The sequence below is a fragment of the Thalassophryne amazonica genome, chromosome 9 (assembly GCF_902500255.1).
Source record: "Thalassophryne amazonica chromosome 9, fThaAma1.1, whole genome shotgun sequence".
NCBI classification, from domain to species: Eukaryota; Metazoa; Chordata; class Actinopteri; order Batrachoidiformes; family Batrachoididae; genus Thalassophryne; species Thalassophryne amazonica.
In genome coordinates this window covers 15,690,180-15,710,853 of record NC_047111.1, presented here as the reverse complement: position 1 = coordinate 15,710,853, position 20,674 = coordinate 15,690,180, and the positions used below count along the sequence as shown (strand labels likewise).

Genomic DNA, 20,674 nt, shown 5'->3' with positions numbered 1-20,674 from the left:
AACAAAATATTAGTGATGTGTTGGAGCGTTGTTTTGTTTTTCATGATTCCATAATTTTTTCCTCAGAATTGAGTCCATTTTTTTTTGCTATTTATTCTTTAGTGTTTTATCCAATCATATTGGCGTCTCATTTATAGGTATATGATAATACTATTTATTCCTGAACTGCTAGAATTGTTTTAATTAAGATGTGCTTTCTAATCACTCAGGGGTAAGACTTAAATCAGTCTCCCATTGCAGGTTTTTGGCCCCAATTTGCGTCTCGATTCCACAAATGAGGAAAAATGGTCGGATTTATTAAAATAGCAGGGGAAAAAAAAAAAAATCACAGTTTTCTGCTAATATTGCTGACTACACCAGAGTACAGAAGAGTCCTCTGATGAGCATTTACGCATATAGACCATAACATCTAAGCAGTACGTCCAGTGGCGGCTCCTGAAAAATTACTTTTTTGGCAGGGGAGGGCTCCACTAGATGGCAGCACACAACAGAAAGATTACCCTTCTAACTACATAAGTTCAGGTGGAAAGCTATGGAAGAAAGTTCAAGACTGAAAGAGTCACAAGCAAAATGTTAATAAAAATCCTTATAAAAATGATGTGATCCCACAATAAATTAACCCACTTATTCATCTACATTAATCTGATGTAAAATATCTTAAAATTATACATCCAGTAACAACATAAAGAAGTGGGCAGCATGTAAGTCCACACCAACAATACTTACTGACTGAAAGTACTGGCTTACAAAAGTTAAATAAGTTAGCACATACAAAATAAATAAGCATTTAGTGCAAGTAAGACGCATGAACATTCACACTGTGAAACCTATGAAACGTGAAAGCGATATAGAAATAATAAAAAGGTGTCATTTCTCAACAATGTACAATCAGCATTTCCATAAACAAATGAAATATAGAATTAGCTGAAAATACAGCAACTTGGTATTTGTACAGATTACAGATTCAGCAAGAGCTGAACAACCGCCTTCAGGCTATTTGTACAGATTTGTAGAAATGAACAAACTGTATACTTTTCTTGAAAAGCTTTATTTATTTGAATGAAGGAATGAAAATTATTTACCCCAACTATGGACTAATTTGGCGACAGAGGAAGAGAGGGATTATTTGTACGGAAACTTTGCTCGTCTCTCTTTGAGTGACTCTCACTGAAATCAGGCATTTTGAGGACAAGTTCCATTTCAATGCATTTTGAAAGTGCACACTTCAAGCTCTATATTAGTTTTCAAATTCTGTTAATAGGCCTACTACAAGTATAACGTGAATTTCGATTAATAATTAGGGAATAACCCTGTTGTGTCTGATGATCTGCAGACATTAATGCTGGATTTTACAGTCGCAAATTGAATTTTGCCGGTGATGCGCTAGCAGAGCTGGCGTCTCTGGTAAAATGGCTATTTACGACCGTAATCCGCAAATCAGACACAAGGGGGTTATTCCCATTCTAATCCAATTCCAACGTTTGCACAGTTTATTTTTCTGTAAGTAATTCAGTTGGCGAATCGTTGTGAAAGGGTGTGGTTGGCTCGTCAAAGCTTACCGTTGCAAAAGTGTCTTCATGCCAAACTGGAAATTCTGTGAGCAGACCCACAGATTTCTCCATCTCGTCAGCTGCATTGAGTTAAATCCACGGTAATCCATCAATCAATCCAGCTAAATCCATTAAAACCACATAGTTCATCATCGTCCTCGCTGCACTACACAATTATTTACATCTGTGTAGCAGCACGCGGGGTCAGGGCGCAGACTAATACATTAAATGTGAAATGGTTTTAATATTTTGCCACTGTTTACATGATATTTTATGGTCTGAAATCTCACATGATTAACCAATCAGATTTGCGGAAAAAATTTAATGGGATTATAAATAATACTCATGTTTTTTATTCATTTTATGGTCATATTTGGTGCGTGTATTTGTAGAAAGCTGCAGTAAACAGTCTCACTTCTTCATTCAGCTCTGTCTCGGGTCAGGAGAAAGAGGAAAAAAACAAAAAAAACCCAAACTTGCACCTTCTCCTCCATTATTGGTGGAAACCCACAACCTAAGCCAATCCGGCTCACCAACTCACATGGGGTGGTCTCTGAGGACTTTCTGGACAAAATGCCACCAAAGGCAGACAAACACTGCCTCCAGATGGACAGAAGCAAGAATGACAAAATGTGAGGTCATTCCAAAATTACATGTCCAACACAAGTCTGACAGTCAGGTGCTCCAAATGACATTTTATCTGTTTTGTTTCATTGTTCTTGTTTTTTTATTTATTTATTTTTTACCAATTTAGCTTTGCTAAGGGACTATATAACCCATTCAGAAACCAGAGGCGGGATGAATTCAAGCAGCTCACAGACATGACACAAAACTAAAGTCATTTCAAATGGCAACTTTCTGGCTTTAAGAAACACTATAAGAAATCAAGAAAAAAAGATTGTGGCAGTCGGTAACGGTTACTTTTTTAGACCAAGCACAGGAAAAAAATATAGAATCACTCAATTCTGAGGAAAAAATTATGGAATCACCCTGTAAATTTTCATCCCCCAAATTAACACCTGCATCAAATCAGATCTGCTCATTGACATTGACCCTATGCCATGACATTGACCCTATGTGTCTTTTTGCAAGGAATGTTTTTGCAGTTTTTGCTCTATGGCAAGATGCATTATCATCTTGAAAAATGATTTCATCATCCCCAAACATCCTTTCAATTGTCCAAAAATATCAACATAAACTTGTGCATTTATTGATGATGTAATGACAGCCATCTCCCCAGTGCCTTTACCTGACATGCAGCCCCATATCATCAATGACTGTGGAAATTTACATGTTCTCTTCAGGCAGTCTTTATAAATCTCATTGGAAAGGCACCAAACAAAAGTTCCAGCATCATCACCTTGCCCAATGCAGATTCGAGATTCATCACTGAATATGACTTTCATCCAGTCATCCACAGTCCACAATTGCTTTTCCTTAGCCCATTGTAACCTTGTTTTTTTCTGTTTAGGTGTTAATGATGCCTTTCGTTTAGGTTTTCTGTATGTAAATCCCATTTCCTTTAGGCGGTTTCTTACAGTTCGGTCACAGACGTTGACTCCAGTTTCCTCCCATTCGTTCCTCATTTGTTTTGTTGTACATTTTTCGATTTTTGAGACATATTGCTTTAAGTTTTCTGTCTTGACGCTTTGATGTCTTCCTTGGTCTACCAGTATGTTTGCCTTTAACAACCTTCCCATGTTGTTTGTATTTGGTCCAGAGTTTAGACACAGCTGACTGTGAACAACCAACATCTTTTGCAACATTGCGTGATGATTTACTCTCTTTTAAGAGTTTGATAATCCTCTCCTTTGTTTCAATTGACATCTCTCGTGTTGGAGCCATGATTCATGTCAGTCCACTTGGTGCAACAGCTCTCCAAGGTGTGTTCACTCCTTTTTAGATGCAGAGTAACAAGCAGATCTGATATGATGCAGGTGTTAGTTTTGGAGATGAAAATTTACAGGGTGATTCCATAATTTTTTCCTCAGAATTGAGTGATTCCATATTTTTTTCCTCTGCTTGGTCTAAAAAAGTAACCGTTACTGACTGCCACAATCTTTTTTTCTTGATTTCTTATAGTGTTTCTTAAAGCCAGAAAGTTGCCATTTGAAATGACTTTAGTTTTGTGTCATGTCTGTGATCTGCTTTTTTTCTACAAAACTAAACAACTGAATGAACATCCTCCGTGGCCGGTGATTCCATAATTTTTGCCAGGGGTTGTACAATACCGTGAAGGGATTCAATTTATACCGCAATAGAATTTTAGGTCATATCGCCCAGCCCTACTTTTCCATAAAGCTAAAATGTATTTGTTATTTTCTCAACAGTGTCTTCTGTTGAAGAGTGTGACATATATTTCACGGGATTTATGTTATGGATTTATGTTTCAGTGGAAAAAATCAAGAGGCTTCTGCTCAGGGAACAGTTGGTCCCCATCACCGCATGTTGCACCTGCACATCCATCATTACCTACTTTGGCCACATAGATATAATACATATGTATGGTACCTATGCTTTTACCACAGCACTAAGCAGAGCCAGGTGGATTGCTCACAAAGTAGTACAGGCACGGCAGTGTAAGCCTCCCACTGCTGCCCCACTCACAGACACTACAGACCCACTGCACTTATGATCACTCTGGTCAATTTTCACTCAACTCCAATGAAATTGCTCACTGCTTGCTCCAAAACAGAAAACAATCTGCACTGTATTTAAATTTGAGCTTAAATGGTAGCCTGGCATCAAAATAAATAAATCTACATTTAATCATGAAATGATTTATTTCTCTCATTTTCTATTCTGTCCATCTACATAACTCCACATCCACCTTTAACCTCAAGCACCAACCTTTCACTTTGCCCTCTCGCTCCCCCATTAGCTGTCTTCATGCAAACACTGTACAGGTGTAAATCAAATGTAAAGCTAAATTAGTTTTAGAACAGCACCCAAACAAAACAGACCTCAGTTAGCACGTACCTAATAAACTGTCCTCCCCAACTGGGCTTTCCTCTGCAGATTGGATGAGGGACTCCAGCGTGGGAGTCCGGTTTAGATTGTTGGCTTCTTTTATGACTTTTTGCTTCAAGAATGTTCTCCACTTCTCCAGAAGTTTTGAAGCCGTCTCTTCCCCAAATAACAGCTGGAAGTCCTGCAGCACCTGAACTCAGAAAAACCAACAATCATCCTGTAGATGAAACATGTTTTTATGTGTTTAATTTAAACAAACAAAACAATATAAAAAGATAAGTATGACAAATTGTGCAGGAGTGACAAAAAACCCACAGGGTCTACAAATCATCTCCCAGTTCGCAACAATAATCAAACAGACTAACTGTCCACAAAAAAGAAAGAGAAAATCATCATTACAAATATTCAATAATTCCTCTTTCAAGAATTTCTAAACAAAACCCAAAACTAGATCATTCATTAATGTTTTGTGAGTTTAACTCATTGAAAAATGAGTGAATTCCAGAGGTGGGACAAAGTCACCATCAAGTCACTCTCAAGTCATAAATGGGCAAAGTCAAGTCTCAAGTCATAATGACCACCAACTGTTTGCAAGCTGACTTGAGACTTGACTTGGGACTTGCAGATTGATGACTTGAGAATGACTTGACAGTGATTTCATCTCACCTCTGGTGAATTCTGACCTCTACTTGTATAAATACCAGACAAATTCAAATCACTTTTTCTAGTATAATATGTAGAATATTCATTTTTTAATTCATTGATTAATTTATTAAAAATGTAATAAATAAAAAGAATGTGCATTTTCTGTAGCAGTGGTGAGTATGAACTGCATGTTGGAGAACAGCAATTAATAATTTTGCAGTGTATAATGTCAATGAAAATGAGCTGGAACAGTAAAGGCCACATGGAATGACAATAATTTAAGTTTTATGTTGTGTTTGTTTTATATGTACTTTTAAAAGCTGCAATCAAGATCTTAAGTGAATAGAGTTTTTCTTAAAACGGACTCACCAGGCCTTTTGTGTCGAGGAATCTTGGGAAGCCTGTCAGCACGGTGCTGCGGTCGTCAGGATCGTGAACTAACTTCTGTCTGCGTTTGAAAGTTTGTTTCATTTTCAAGAAGATCTGCTTCTCGTCAGTGCAGTGCCTCAGCGCCGTCATGGCCTCCAGGCACGGCTCACCCTCCAGCTGATGCTCCGCGGTCACCTCCCGCTCCACCTCCGGCCCGCTGCTGCACGGCGGATCCTTACGGGAACTGTTGCAGCTGCTGTTCCGTCTTTTTCTGTTTTTACTTCTCTGCCCGCCACAGCTGAGCTCCCGCTGCACATTTTTAAGTTTCCATGCGATGTACCCCCGGTTGCTTTCAGCATCAAAAAAATGTTCCTAACGGGGAAAAAAGAGCCAATAGGTAGCAAGTTTGACAAGTTTACAAAAATGTTAACAGGCTAATATTTTGATTCCCACTTACATAACCCTTCAGAGAGAAGGGGTCTTTGAGACAAGGGAACAGAGTGACAATCCCCAGAGCGTACTGCGTCCTGATGTCCATAGGTGGCGCAGTCCTGAGAGAGTTCAAATATGAAGCTTATTCTTACTGAAAAAAATCCTTCATTAGTGCTATTTCTGAAGAAGATACATGATGATTTTCATGTTTATGCACTAATTCTTCTTACCCGTACTCCTGAATCATCGCGCCGACTACGATGTTGACGAGTTTCCGTCGCAGTGGGTCTTTAATCTCTCCATGCAGCGTGTACTCCTGAAGGATTTTCTCCCCTCCGGGCTTCGTTTCCAGAAGTCTCTGGACGAGCTGAATGAGACAGAGAAGACAAATAATTAAAACTGACACATTTCATAACAACACAACTCTGACTTTTACTCCACAAAATACAGTATTTACTTTCAAGTTATAGGCTACGTGCAAGTGTGAGACCTCAAAATTACTAGAACACAAGATCTGCTCACTAAATTGATTCAGTCATGAGATCCGTTTGGATCTTTCAGTTCAGTCAGGAACCAGAAGAGAACAGATTTTTTTTTTTTTTATATTTATATCATGACATCTCTTTGCAGCTTCAGTGAATCAAACAAAACTGGAACTAACTTATATGAAGCTTGTCCCATAACTTTATTCAGGAGATTTTTTTTATTATTATTATTATTATTACAGAGTGGATAGAGTTTGGGAAAATGGAGGTTGGAATGTTTTGTGTGTAGTTGTGTCTAGATTGTAACACAAAAGTTGGAAGTCAGATTGTGACCAGGAGGTCACTGATACAAATCCCCAAGCAGAAAAGAAACTCACAAATAGAGCTGAAATGATCAGTTGAGTAACTCGAATAATTCGATTACAAAAAATGTTTGAGGCAAATTCTGTACCTCGAAGCTCCGTTTAACGTTGTAGTACATATGCCAGGCCTGTGTGTGGCGCTGTAACGTCCCCAGAAAAAAAACAGAAGACTAGGGCATACATAAACCCACCCTGCTCATTGGAGCATCATCTCTGCTATTGTGACACTGTGGGATAGCCCACCAACAGATTGAGCTTGCCGGACTACTTTCGCCTGACCCAGTTTCTGGCTGTTTGCAAAATGCTGCTGAATTTGCCGACATGAGAAGATGCTGCTGGATGAGTGTGAGTATTGACTTACAATCATTTAGGCGTAAAAACATACGAGATACACAAGTTCGTGTGCCAAATATCACAATTATCTGGGAACTACTTTTTGCGCAAGAATTCATCAAGCATGTTGGCCGTGGGTGCGTACTAACACAGAATACCCAGAAACTGGCTAGAAGTTCAGCCAAAATGAGAGCGTTCACTTTTAGCTTGCCATAAGCTAAGCTAGTGACGCACTGCTTTCCAACATGACCCACAGAGTAAAATAAAGCCTTTTAAGAGAAAGCGGGTCCACGCTGATTGGCTGAAACAGACTGACTGCACATTTAAAGCACAGCAGTGTGTTTGTGTATTTTTTGTTATACGTGGGGAGTGACTATCGACCTAACGGCTGGCTGCTGTCTCTCTCTCCCCTCACACCGGGCGAGTCACAGCTCCATCCCCGGCCACACTGACAAACAGTTTCTGAAAGATCCTCTCAGCAAAAGTCTACTCTTTCTTCTGTATTTTGCTCACACTGAGTGTTTCCCTTTTTAAGTTTCCCTTTTTTGGCCAACACACAACACTGTAACTTAAATAAAATAATAATAATAATAATAATAAACTGACTGCGAGGCTTGCATGTTCAACCTCCAGCTGAAATGCATCTGCTGAATCACAGAGGAAGAGGGATAAAATAAAATAAAAAAAAATCATGCAGAGACCCAGTCCATCAAACTTACAAAAAAAAAAAAAAAAAAAAAAACTCAAAAATGGTTACACTTTACAAGTTGGGGGAGGAACAAAAAACCAAAACAGAATGCCACATCCCATCACCATTTCAGCAAAATGTAAACACTTTGGCGCCGCAACGTGCCATTGCTTTAGGGAGACTGTTGATGTTGTTTAAAAACGTAAAAGTATGTTTTACCCGATTAATCGCCAGAATAACCAGTAGACTACTTGATTACTAAAGTAATTGATAGCTGCAGCCCTACTCACAAAGGTGCACTCCAGCAAGGTCCTAAAACCACAAGTTGCATGCAGCAATATCAGAGTTTGTATGAGATAACGTTAATGTGATGCACCAGTGTAAAGCACTCCGAGTGTCTGCATCGATGGAGCTTTACATAAACACTGGAGATGCAAAAAATCTGGTGACAAACATGTTTTTTCAAAATACAGGCCAATTTCACTGTTACCTCAATTTTCAAAAATTCTGGAAAAGATATTCATTAAGAGGTTAAATGATTTTATATCCAAACATCATACTAAATGAACAGCAATATGGATTTAGAAAAAAAAATCGTCCTACTTCATTGGCGGTAATTGATTTTGTGGAACATATTACAAATGCAACTGAAAACAAGCAATATACTGTAGAGGATTTTTTTTTACTTACAGAAAGCATTTGATACCATAGATCACAACTTATTATTGGATAAATTATGGAAGTACAGTATCAGAGGATTAGCTCATGATTAGATAGCAAGTTATCTGCACAATAGGTATCAATATGTTCATATTGGTGGGATAAATTCTGAATTTTTGAAGAGCACTGTTGGGGTGCCCCAGGGATCAGTCCTTGGGCCTTTGTTGTTTATTTTATATATTAACTAGCAAAGTACCCGTCCTTCGGACGATGAAGAAAGGGTGTACTAAATCGTGAGTCACTGACCCGGGAAAGTGTGCAGCAGTATACTGAGACAATGTATCAGCTTTCAAAGCATTTTGAAGTGGCAGCTATAAAAGACACACTGAGCCCTTATTCAAGAAGGTTGAACTTAATCTTTTTTTAAGTCCTAATAATTATGAAATGACTGACTCTGTAGTGTAATGAAAATGGATGTAACTTTTAATTTTTGATTTTTATGTTATGAAGTTGTCAAAATTTATCCATCACATCAGGTAGGAGTAAAAGACATTTACAGCAGTAACAGCGCCATCTAGTATGATGAGAATGACAGATTATAATAAATTATGAGAATGTAGGAAATTCAAGGCAAGACTGGAAAGAAAGTGTAATAAAAACATGCTGACATTTGTTTGTAATAATTAAGAAGCAATGCTTTCACAAAACTATACTGTTTTTATGCATTTTTGGGGCTTTGCCCAAGCGCTATTTTCGGCATAAAAACAGGGCCCGTAGCACCCGAACCATAACAGCTGGTGCAAATGTTATGGCAGATTTGGAATCTGTGGATGATTTTGCCCTAGAAAACATCTTCAGATAATTTTCAATGACCTACCTTGATGAAATACGGACAACAAAAAAAAAAGCAGTGCTCAGTGACAATACATTGAAAGCTGAACGGATTCACATGGGTGCAAGCAACTGAAAAGTTTTTGACTGAACATTTTCTCTGAGTGAATGGCTGAGTGCTGAAGGGGCGAGGGGAAATGGTGCAATCTGGTGCATTCTGACAATTTAATCATCAGTCTTATCAGACGGTTTCACTGTGAAGCAAAGTACAGAAGAGTTGGGAGGGAGGGGATTAATGTCAAATTCCACCACCAGACCAACTGATTTCTAAATAAACTGTTGTGAAATGCCATCACCAAAACGCAGCACTTTCAAATGCCACCAGCTATAATACAACCCCTGGCAAAAATTATGGAATCACCGGCCTCGGAGGATGTTCATTCAGTTGTTTAATTTTGTAGAAAAAAAGCAGATCACAGACATGACACAAAACTAAAGTCATTTCAAATGACAACTTTCTGGCTTTAAGAAACACTATAAGAAATCAAGAAAAAAAGATTGTGGCAGTCAGTAACGGTTACTTTTTTAGACCAAGCAGAGGAAAAAAATATGGAATCACTCAATTCTGAAGAAAAAATTATGGAATCACCCTGTAAATTTTCATCCCCCAAACTAACACCTGCATCAAATCAGATCTACTCGTTGACATTGACCCTATGCCATGACATTGACCCTATGTGTCTTTTTACAAGGAATGTTTTCGCAGTTTTTGCTCTATGGCAAGATGCATTATCATCTTGAAACATCCCCAAACATCCTTTCAATTGTCCAAAATATCAACGTAAACTTGTGCATTTATTGATGATGTAATGACAGCCATCTCTCCAGTGCCTTTACCTGACATGCAGCCCCATATCATCAATGACTGTGGAAATTTACGTTCTCTTCAGGCAGTCATCATTATAAATCTCATTGGAACGGCATCAAACAAAAGTTCCAGCATCATCACCTTGCCCAATGCAGATTCGAGATTCATCACTGAATATGACTTTCATCCAGTCATCCACAGTCCACGAATGCTTTTCCTTAGCCCATTGTAACCTTGTTTTTTTCTGTTTAGGTGTTAATGATGGCTTTCGTTTAGCTTTTCTGTATGTAAATCCCATTTCCTTTAGGCGGTTTCTTACAGTTCGGTCACAGACGTTGACTCCAGTTTCCTCCCATTCGTTCCTCATTTGTTTTGTTGTGCATTTTTCGATTTTTGAGACATATTGTTTCAAGTTTTCAGTCTTGACACTTTGATGTCTTCCTTGGTCTACCAGTGTGTTTGCCTTAAACAACCTTCCCATGTTGTTTGTATTTGGTCCAGAGTTTAGACACAGCTGACTGTGAATAACCAACATCTTTTGCAACATTGCGTGATGATTTACTCTCTTTTAAGAGTTTGATAATCCTCTCCTTTGTTTCAATTGACATCTCTCGTGTTGGAGCCATGATTCATGTCAGTCCACTTGGTGCAACAGCTCTCCAAGGTGTGTTCACTCCTTTTTAGATGCAGACTAACAAGCAGATCTGATATGATGCAGCTGTTAGTTTTGGGGATGAAAATTTACAGGGTGATTCCATATTTTTTTCCTCTGCTTGGTCTAAAAAAGTAACCGTTACTGACTGCCACAATCTTTTTTCTTGGTTTCTTATACTGTTTCTTAAAGCCAGAAAGTTGCCATTTGAAATGACTTTAGTTTTGTGTCATGTCTGTGATCTGCTTTTTTTCTACAAAATTAAACAACTGAATGAACATCCTCAGAGGCTGGTGATTCCATAATTTTTGCCAGGGGTTGTATAATACACAATACTGAAATTGAACTTGTGTCCCTTTGTGTCCCTAGGGTGAATAAGAAGTCTGCGAGTCACAGAGCTTTCTCTTATTGTGCCCCTGTTCTGTGGAATGATCCCCCTACATCAATAAAACAGTCAGATTCTGTAGAGACTTTCAAGTCTAGCCTTAAGACGAGGGATGGGTATTGATAAAATTTTAGCTATCGATCCGATTCCTTATCGATACCTCGTGAGTTTTCTGTGTACTAAAAGTAGACTTTACAGGTTTTCTATGTCAACAATATTTTATTGAGTCTAAGTAAATAAATGTGAAATTGGTCACTGGATCCTTAAACTCTGGACATAATAAACTATACATGGTGGATCCTTGATCTCTGGACATAAATAGAAATAAACAAAATCTGTAGTTTTTGTCAAAAACTTTTCCTTTCAGACATTATTGGCATGAATGTCTTTCCATACATCTGAGCTGAGCTCTTGCAGCTGGCTGTGCTGCACGTCAGGATGTAATTTATAAAGAATGCAGGACGTCTCATTTTGGGAGGAAAAAAACGTTTTAGTTGATTGTAGTTTATTGTCTGTATTACAGCGTTTGTAAAGAGGTGTCGTTTTATTTAAAGCGGCAATTCGTTTTGAAGTTATTAATTCCAGCTGGACTCTGTCTCGGCAGAGAGCTGCGCAGCGTCTGGAGCTGTGCCAATGGCACGGAGGATGATTCTCGTTTCTTGACTGCAACAAGAGTCCCAGTTATTGACTTTAATCTGCACAAAAGTGACTCACGATTAACATTTTTATGGCTTTGAGAGGGGTTAAGAAGCGGACTTGCTGCTTCTGAAGAGCAGCGAATCAAAGAACCAACAAGCCAGCAGATTGTTGGTTCCAAGCCAGCGGATCACTGCTTCTTGCTTCAAAGTGGAGTCGCGCTGCAGACACGGTTGGTTACAGAACTGCTGCAGGGTCTGTAATCAACATAGAGAAATGATCATTTTCCTGACAAACACCCTTAATAACAAAGGCTGCTCTGAAGGACCGATAAGGGAATCGTTAAGCAAAAAGGCAATTGATGCCGGTGGATCGAATCAATTCTTAACGATACCCAAAAAGAACCGGTTCTTGATACCCAACCCTACTTAGGATGCACTTATTTTCCCTTTTGTATGGCTAGCATACTGGCATAGTATTACTACACTTTTTACTCTTAAATTCATTTTATTAGGAAATGGAGCAGGCCGCGGCCTCAACTTTTTTTGAAACTGGAGCCTTTATTGGTCCTTCTGAACAAACAAACAAAAAATTTTAAATAAATTTCCATATATGAGTTTCAATTTGTATCATAGTTGATACACTGGGTCACAATGCGCAAAGATTCTTTTTTTTTCTTGAACAAACAAAAACATAAAACACAAACAAATCTAACAAATTGGTCATTCCAAACATAAAAAGTGCTACTACAATGCAGCAATGAGAAATCCACCAGGGTGGAAGTCTGGAAGACATAACATTTCAGTTATTTTTACTCATTTTGTGATTCACAACCTCTATTTTGCATGATGGTAGGCTTGAAAACAGTTTCTGTCCTTGCTCAGACAAAGATACACTCAGCATGTCTCACAGTACACATGGGTAAAGTGGCCTGCGCAGTGCTTGCATCTCTGTCGGGTTTCCCATGCTAGGAAATGATCAAGGCCATCCTTTCTCACATCAGGGGGCACTTCAGTGGTTTTCCTCTTCCGGGGAGGGGATGGCGTTGCTTCTGGAGAGGACAGTGGTTGGCCACAGTGTTTAGCCTTTCCTGTGCTTGTGAGCGCAGTGCCAACAGAAGCCTGAAACCTTCGCAGGGGCAGGGGTTTCTGCCTGGGCTGCAGGTTCTCCACATCTCTTCTGTAGCAGATCCATGCATTGATTACTGCCACTGTAATGGTGTGCTTAGATGTACCATCTTTTGGATCTGAGGCTGAACTTGTACAATGAAGATAGCATATCTAGAATATCAACACCTCCTATGAACCTATGTGTCAACAATGGCTGGTCTGGGAACCACGATGTAGGTTTTAGCTTTCAGATCCCAATGCTTCACACTGCCCAGTGGTTCAACGGCAACAAAAGAAGAGAGCAGGTTCACAGCTTTGTTGTTTTACCATCTCATGATGATGTTGTCTTCCTGGTTTATGCTAAAATCCAGAGACCCTCTTCCCTTTTCAGTTCTTTCTCATCCATCAGTTGGCAGTTCTTCACCCTGTTCATTCAGATTGCGCTTATGTAGTAGATTCCCCCTTGTTTCAAGTGCTCCACCAATGGAACTGATGTAAAGAAGTTGCCAGCAAAAACTTCGTGATTTTTTTTTTTTTTTCCTGCTGGAAGGGTTGAGGTCATTTTCAGAACATCTCCTGTAGCACCAACTTCAGATTTCTCTTTGTTGGGATTTTCTCCCCCTTGGCACACATCAAAGTCATAGAGACAGCCACTTTGCCCAGCACGTCCCGACATTTTGAACCCCCACTTGTGAGGTTTTCCTGGCATGTACAGTAGTGTTCAGAATAATAGTAGTGCTATGTGACTAAAAAGATTAATCCAGGTTTTGAGTATATTTCTTGTTACATGGGAAACAAGCTACCAGTAGATTCAGTAGATTCTCACAAATCCAACAAGACCAAGCATTCATGATATGCACACTCTTAAGGCTATGAAATTGGGCTATTAGTAAAAAAAAAAAGTAGAAAAGGGGGTGTTCACAATAATAGTAGCATCTGCTGTTGACGCTACAAACTAAAAACTATTATGTTCAAACTGCTTTTTTTTTAGCAACCCTGTGAATCACTAAACTAGCATTTATTTGTATAACCACAGTTTTTCATGATTTCTTCACATCTGCAAGGCATTAATTTTGTTGACTTGGAACCAAGATTTTGCTCATTTACTAGTGTGCTTGGGGTCATTGTCTTGTTGAAACACCCATTTCAAGGGCATGTCCTCTTCAGCATAAGGCAACATGACCTCTTCAAGTATTTTGACATATCCAAACTGATCCATGATACCTGGTATGCGATATATAGCTGTCACAGCACTTACAGGTAACTCCAGACTGTCTTCGATCATCCTGGAGCTGATCAATGGGTGAGCCTTTGCCATTCTGGTTATTCTTCTATCCATTTTGATGGTTGTTTTCCGTTTTCTTCCACGTCTGTTTTTTTTTGTCCATTTTAAAGCACTGGAAATCATTGTAGATGAACAGCCTATAATTTTTTGCACCTGTGTATAAGTTTTCCCCTCTCCAATCAACTTTTTAATCAAACTACGCTGTTCTTCTGAACATTGTCTTGAACGTCTCATTTTCCTCAGGCTTTCAAAGAGAAAAGCATGTTCAACAGGTGCTGGCTTCATCCTTAAATAGGCGACACCTGATTCACACCTGTTTGTTCCACAAAATTGACGAACTCACTGACTGAATGCCACACTACTATTATTGTGAACACCCCCTTTTCTACTTTTTTTTTTTTTTTTTTACCAATAGCCCAATTTCATAGCCTTAAGAGTGTGCATATCATGAATGCTTGGTCTTGTTGGATTTATGAGAATCTACTGGTACCTTGTTTCCCATGTAACAATAAGAAATATACTCAAAACCTGGATTAATCTTTTTAGTCACATAGCACTACTATTATTCTGAACACTACTGTAGCACCGTAGATGTAATTTTCCTTTGAAAGGCACCATGATTTCATCAACAGCATTGGCGTAGTTTCTCTAACCATGGTCTGAGTTTCCATACGTTGTCTTTTTTTGCATCCTCAGACACTGAGGTTGTCCTGAAAGTGAATCAGCTTCAGCAAATTCAGGAATCGACCCCGTGACATCACATCACAAACTTGGGTGGGACCTTGTCTGCATCTCCCAGTAAGCTTGTATGTTGGGCATCTGTACTAACCCCATATGCATGTACATACCCACAATTTGCTCAATTTCTTTAGCATTTGTGTCTACTGACTTTCCATTTTTTTGCACACTGTACACGTTTGTTTCTTCTGCAATTTCCTGTAGCATTTTCTCAGTCACAAAATCTTTGAAATACTCATATGGTGTCCAGTCAATCCTCTCTTCCTCAACACATTCCACAAACTCAACAGCTAGAGGTTCAAACTCTTTTCTTTTCCACATATACTCCTTCCTTTTCACTTTGGTTTGTGTCCTTTGGTTTTGTTGTGTCCTCTTCTGGGCCTTCATTATCATCACTAGTATCATGGTTTTCCTCTTCCTCATCATCACTGCTATCTGGGTTTCCCCAGTCTTTGCAGTAGGAGTCCATTCCTCCTCCTCCTCATGACCTTCTCCTAGCTGCTCCATGTCACTGAAATTTCCATCCAAAATCATCTTCAGAGCATCTTCAATACTGTATTTTTTGCCATCTAAAAACACACATGTACACGAAAAACAGATTATTGTGTATTTTTTTTCTTTGAACTGGTCAGTTTTTAGTGAAAATCAGTAAGCAAAAGGAATAATGCTGGAGCTAACAGAGATTTAATGCACATCTTGAGTACAAAAGGTTTGAATGCTGGGATCCATTTAGAGGTCATAGCAGATCCCAAAATGGCAATTCTTAAGTAATCAAGTTGGTGTGTTTGGTAGGGGGCGCTCCTCGAACTACCTCCAAAAATCATATTAAAGCACATTTTGAAGGACACCAGCCATTTTGGTGCCAAGTGCTTCTTCAGATTAAACCCATGATTACAGATGTGGCATTCTTAAGTGCAGCATTTGGTGCAAAGTCCACTTAAGAATGACCTAAAGGTGGCGCTACTGTGACATTTAAAGCACATTTTGAGTACATCAACCAAACTTGGTAGGAATATTCCTTATACATCACTGATCAAGAATCTGTAGTTCTTAAGTGACAAGTTTGGTGCAAAAGTCATTTAAGAACCACCTAAAGGTGGCGCTTGTGCTGTGATGTTTAATACACATGATGAGTACATCAATGAAACCTGGGGGAATTATACTTTAGACATCACTGATAAAGAATCAGTACTTCTTAAGTGACCAGTGCAGTGCAAAGGTCATTTAAGAACCACCTAAAGGTGGCCCTTTTGCTGTGACGTTTAACACACGTGACAAGTACATCAACGAAACCTGGGGGAGTTATACTTTAGACATCACTGATAAAGAATCGGTACTTCTTAAGTGACCAGTTCAGTGCAAATGTCATTTAAGAACCACCTAAAGGTGCTGTGACTTTAATGCATGTTACAAATACATTCACAAAACCTGGGGGAATTAATATTAGACATCACTGATAAAGAATCAGTATATCTTGTAGGATCACCTAAGGGTGGCATTTGTTTTTACACATTTTGAAGCACATAGCATGTACTTTCATGAAACCTTGGGGAATTATACATAGAAGCCTGATTAATCAGGAACCTGTCAATTGTAATACCCTTAAGAATATCCTGGTTACTTTTCCCTCCAGGCTACACAATGCACTGATAAAACAAATGCTAAACATTACAAAGAACTACTGTTGGTACTAGAGGTACTGTTGTACCACTGCAGCAAATTTCAATCAAGACTCTGGATGGATGTTGGAACTGCTGCAAAGAACAACCGTCGCTTCATCAGTTTGACTGCAATTTACAAGGAGCTTGGAAAAGAACTTTGTGCAGCATTACCAGCTTTTCATGCCTTCACTGGATCAGACTACACCTCCTCTTTCGTACAAAAGGGGAAGGTTAGACCCTTCAAACTTCTGGAGAAAAGCCCAGATTGCCAGGCAGCTTTTGCAGTTATCTCAGCAGTGAGCACCCAAGTACATGAGGCAACAAGAGCATGTCTGATAAAATTCACTGCCTCTTTGTATGGAGCTAAGCAAAACAGCAGCCTAAATAACTGTCTGTACCAAAAGTTCATGCAGGTCTATGCACCGAAGGGACACAGAAAAAACCTGCTCGCCAATTTAAGGGGTATTGATGCCAGTGGACTCCCACCATGTGAAAGTGAGGTCGTTGCTCACTTGAATCGAGCATCTTTTGTGGCCAATATGTGGGCTCATACACATCAACATCACCTAGAGCAGCATCATACTAAGGAAAATGGCTGGGAGTTAATTGATGGCCAGTACAAACCAGTCTGGTTCCATGGAGAGCAACTCCCAGAAAATCTTGTCCCAGAGGAAGGAGAAATAGAGGAAATAGAGAACAAGGCAGAAGAGGACATGAATATTGCATCTTCTGATGAACAAGTTACCGGTAGTTCAGATGAGGAAGACTAGAATCAATGGTTGCCTTATCAATTTTGTAACTGTACAACATAGCATCTGTAGCAATCAGTAGCCATTCACAACTGATTGGATGTCTCAGGTTTCAGACTCATCAGCAATTATGACATTGTGGGGACACACTGTGGTATACAGTGACACTATGAAGAACATGTATGTTGCCCTATTCTTACACAATCCACATTACTATTGCTAAAGCATTATAATTTGATATTGAACTTCAAATTGGTTAATGAATGTGAGATTGTCTTTTTTTTTTTTTTCTTTCATCACATGTACAATAATGTAGCCATCCTTTCTTGAATATGTGTACTTATGTCCTAGGTCAGCAGCACATCAATGTAGCAGCAGCCCAAACAGCAGACTTGCCTTCTTCATTTTGAGGCATTCACAATTTCCATATGCCATGGGCAGATATCACAAGGTCTCTTTATTGTCACCTCTGGTAAAGCAGACAGACAAATCAGTCAGAATTTCATTATTATTTAATCCCATTTCACCTAATTTTGCATTGTTAGTGTCTTCCAGTCCAGGTGATCCACGCTAGCCACAAAATCTTTATATAAATGTTTCATCCCTTTCAACAGGGTAGACCTAAATGGGGTGCGAAGTGGCGTCAATGCTTAGGCCTACTATATCATACAGGGCCTATATGGACACAGTATATAAATGTATTTTAGCCCTGTAAAGCCCAAACCATTAAATAACTGACAGAAAATTCCAATCTTTTGAAACTGGAGCCTTTATTGGCCCTTTTGAACAAACAAACAAAAAAAAATTCAAATATCAATTTCCATATATGAGTTTCAATTTGTATCATATTTGATACAATGGGTCACAATGCTCAAAGATTCTTTTTTTCTCGAACAAGCAAACAAAAAAAAATAATAAAACACAAACAAATTGGGAATTCCAAAAAAAATGAGAAATCCACCAATGGAACTGGCAGGGCGGAAGTTTGGAAGGCATAACATTTGAGTTATTTTTACTCATTTTGCAGTTCACAATCGTTTTATTTTGCATGGTGGTAGGATTGGAAACAATTTCTGTCCTTGTTCAGACAAAGATGCACTCTGCATTTCTCACAGTACACATGGGCAAAGTGGCCTACGCAGTGCTTGCATCTCTGTCGATTTTTCCATGTTGGGAAATGATTAATTCCATCCTTTCTTACATCAGGGGGCACTTCAGTTGTTCTTCTCTTCCGGGGAGGGGTTGGCACTCTTTCTGGAGTGGACAGTGGTCTGCCACACTTTTTGACATTTCCTGCACTTGTGAGGGCAGTGCCAACAGAAGCCTGAAATCTTCGCAGGGGCATGGGTTTCTGCCTGGGCTGCAGTTTCTCCAGGTCTCTTCTGTAGCGGATCCATGCATTGATTACTGCCACTGTAACGGTGTGCCACCAAATGTAGATGTACCATCTTCGGGATCTGAAGTTGAACTTGTACAGTGCAGATAGCATATCAAGAAGGTCAACACCTCCCATGAACCTGTTGTATGTGTTAACAATGGCTGGTCTGGGAACCATTATGTAGGTTTTGGTTTTCCGATCCCAACGCTTCACATTGCCCAGTGGTTCAATGCCAACAAAAGAAGAGAGCAGGTTCACAGCTTTGTTGTCATACCATTTCACAATTATGTTGTCTTCCTGGTTTACTCTGAAATCCAGAGACCCTCTTCCCTTTGTCTTAAGTTCTTTCTCATCCATCAGGTGGCAGTTCTTCACCCTGTTCATTCGGACAGTGCCTATGTAGTAGATTCCTCTTTGTTTCAAACGCTCTACCAATGGAACTGATGTAAAGAAGTTGTCAGCAAACACTTTGTGATTTTTTCCTGCTGGAAGGGTTGAGGTCATTTTCAGGACAACATCTCCTGTAGCACCAACATCAGACTTCTTTTGGTCACGATTTTCTCCCCCTTGACACACGTCAAAGTCATAGAGATAGCCACTTTGCCCGGCACGTCCCCACATCTTGAACCCCCACTTGTGAGGTTTTCCTGGCATGTAGCACCGTAGATGTGATTTTCCTTTGAAAGGCACCATGATTTCGTCAACAGCGTGACATTCCTCAGGAGGTATGCAAAGAAAGCGTTGACGTAGGTACTCTAACCATGGCCTGATTTTCCACAATTTATCTTTTTTTGCATCCTCAGACACATTGAGGTTGTCCTGAAAGTGAATCAGCTTCAGCAAATTCAGGAATCGACCCCGTGACATCACATCACAAACTGGGGGGTACCTTGTCTCCATTTCCCAGTAAGCTCGTACATTGGGCATCTGCACTAACCCCATGTGCATGTACATTCCCAGAATTTGCTCAATTTCTTGGGCATTTGTGTTCACAGATTTTCCATTTTTCTGCACACTGTACAAGTTTGTTTCTTCTGCAATTTCCTGTAGCATTTCCTCGGTCACAAAGTCTTTGAAATACTTATATGGTGTCCAGTCAAGCCTCTCTTCAGAGTCTTCCTCAACACATTCCACAAACTCAACAGATGGAGGTTCAAACTGTTTTCTTTTCCACAGATACTCCTTCCTTTTCACTTTGTCCCTTGCAGACTGCTTTGGTGTTGTGTCCTCTTCTGAGCCTTCATCATCATTACTATTATCTGGCTTTTCCTCTTCATCATCACTATTATCTGGGTTTTCCTCTTCCTCATCATCATTGCTATCTGGGTTTTCCCCAATCCTTGCAGTAGGAGCCCATTCCTCGTCCTCATCATCATCACCATCATCATCTTCCTCTAGCTGCTCCATGTCACTTGAATTCCCATCCATAATCATCTTCAGAACATCTTCAACATTGTATTTTTTTGCCATCTAAAAACACAAAAACAGATTATTGTGTATTTTTTCTTTGAACTGGTCAGTTTTTAGTGAAAATCAGTAAGTAAACGGAATGTATGATGCATGAAATACAATAAAGTTACAACCGAGTGATTTAGAGTTACATGACCTTATATACCAGCTGTATCAAGTTTGCTACGTAATTTTCAACACGGTTTTACTAAAACACAAATCATGAAATATTAAGTAATTTCACATTACATCAACCCAGTAACTGTTCCTATTGATGTTTCATAAAAAAAAAAAAAAAAAAAAAAAATTATTTTCTTACCTTAACCTTTTCAAAATTGGCAAAGTTCTTCGTCAAAAACCACCTGTGTCCTGTTCCTTGCTAATAGCAATCTTCTAGCATCACTGGAAAACCACCTAGTGAACAAATTACTGCCCCCTG

At 39.3% G+C, this 20,674-nt stretch overlaps 1 protein-coding gene across 3 annotated transcripts in view; it reads right to left on the bottom strand.

Moving 5' to 3' along the window:
* Nucleotides 1-20,674, bottom strand: part of LOC117516797 — a 52,470-nt gene that overhangs the window by 13,144 nt on the left and 18,652 nt on the right. For all 3 annotated transcript variants that reach the window (XM_034177654.1, XM_034177652.1, XM_034177653.1), the window contains exons 6-9: nucleotides 6,197-6,333; nucleotides 5,992-6,085; nucleotides 5,535-5,906; nucleotides 4,530-4,710 (exon numbers count right to left, since the gene is read on the bottom strand). In XM_034177654.1, coding sequence (XP_034033545.1) covers nucleotides 4,530-4,710; nucleotides 5,535-5,906; nucleotides 5,992-6,085; nucleotides 6,197-6,333 — 784 coding nt within the window. The remainder of the gene's footprint in view (nucleotides 1-4,529; nucleotides 4,711-5,534; nucleotides 5,907-5,991; nucleotides 6,086-6,196; nucleotides 6,334-20,674) is intronic.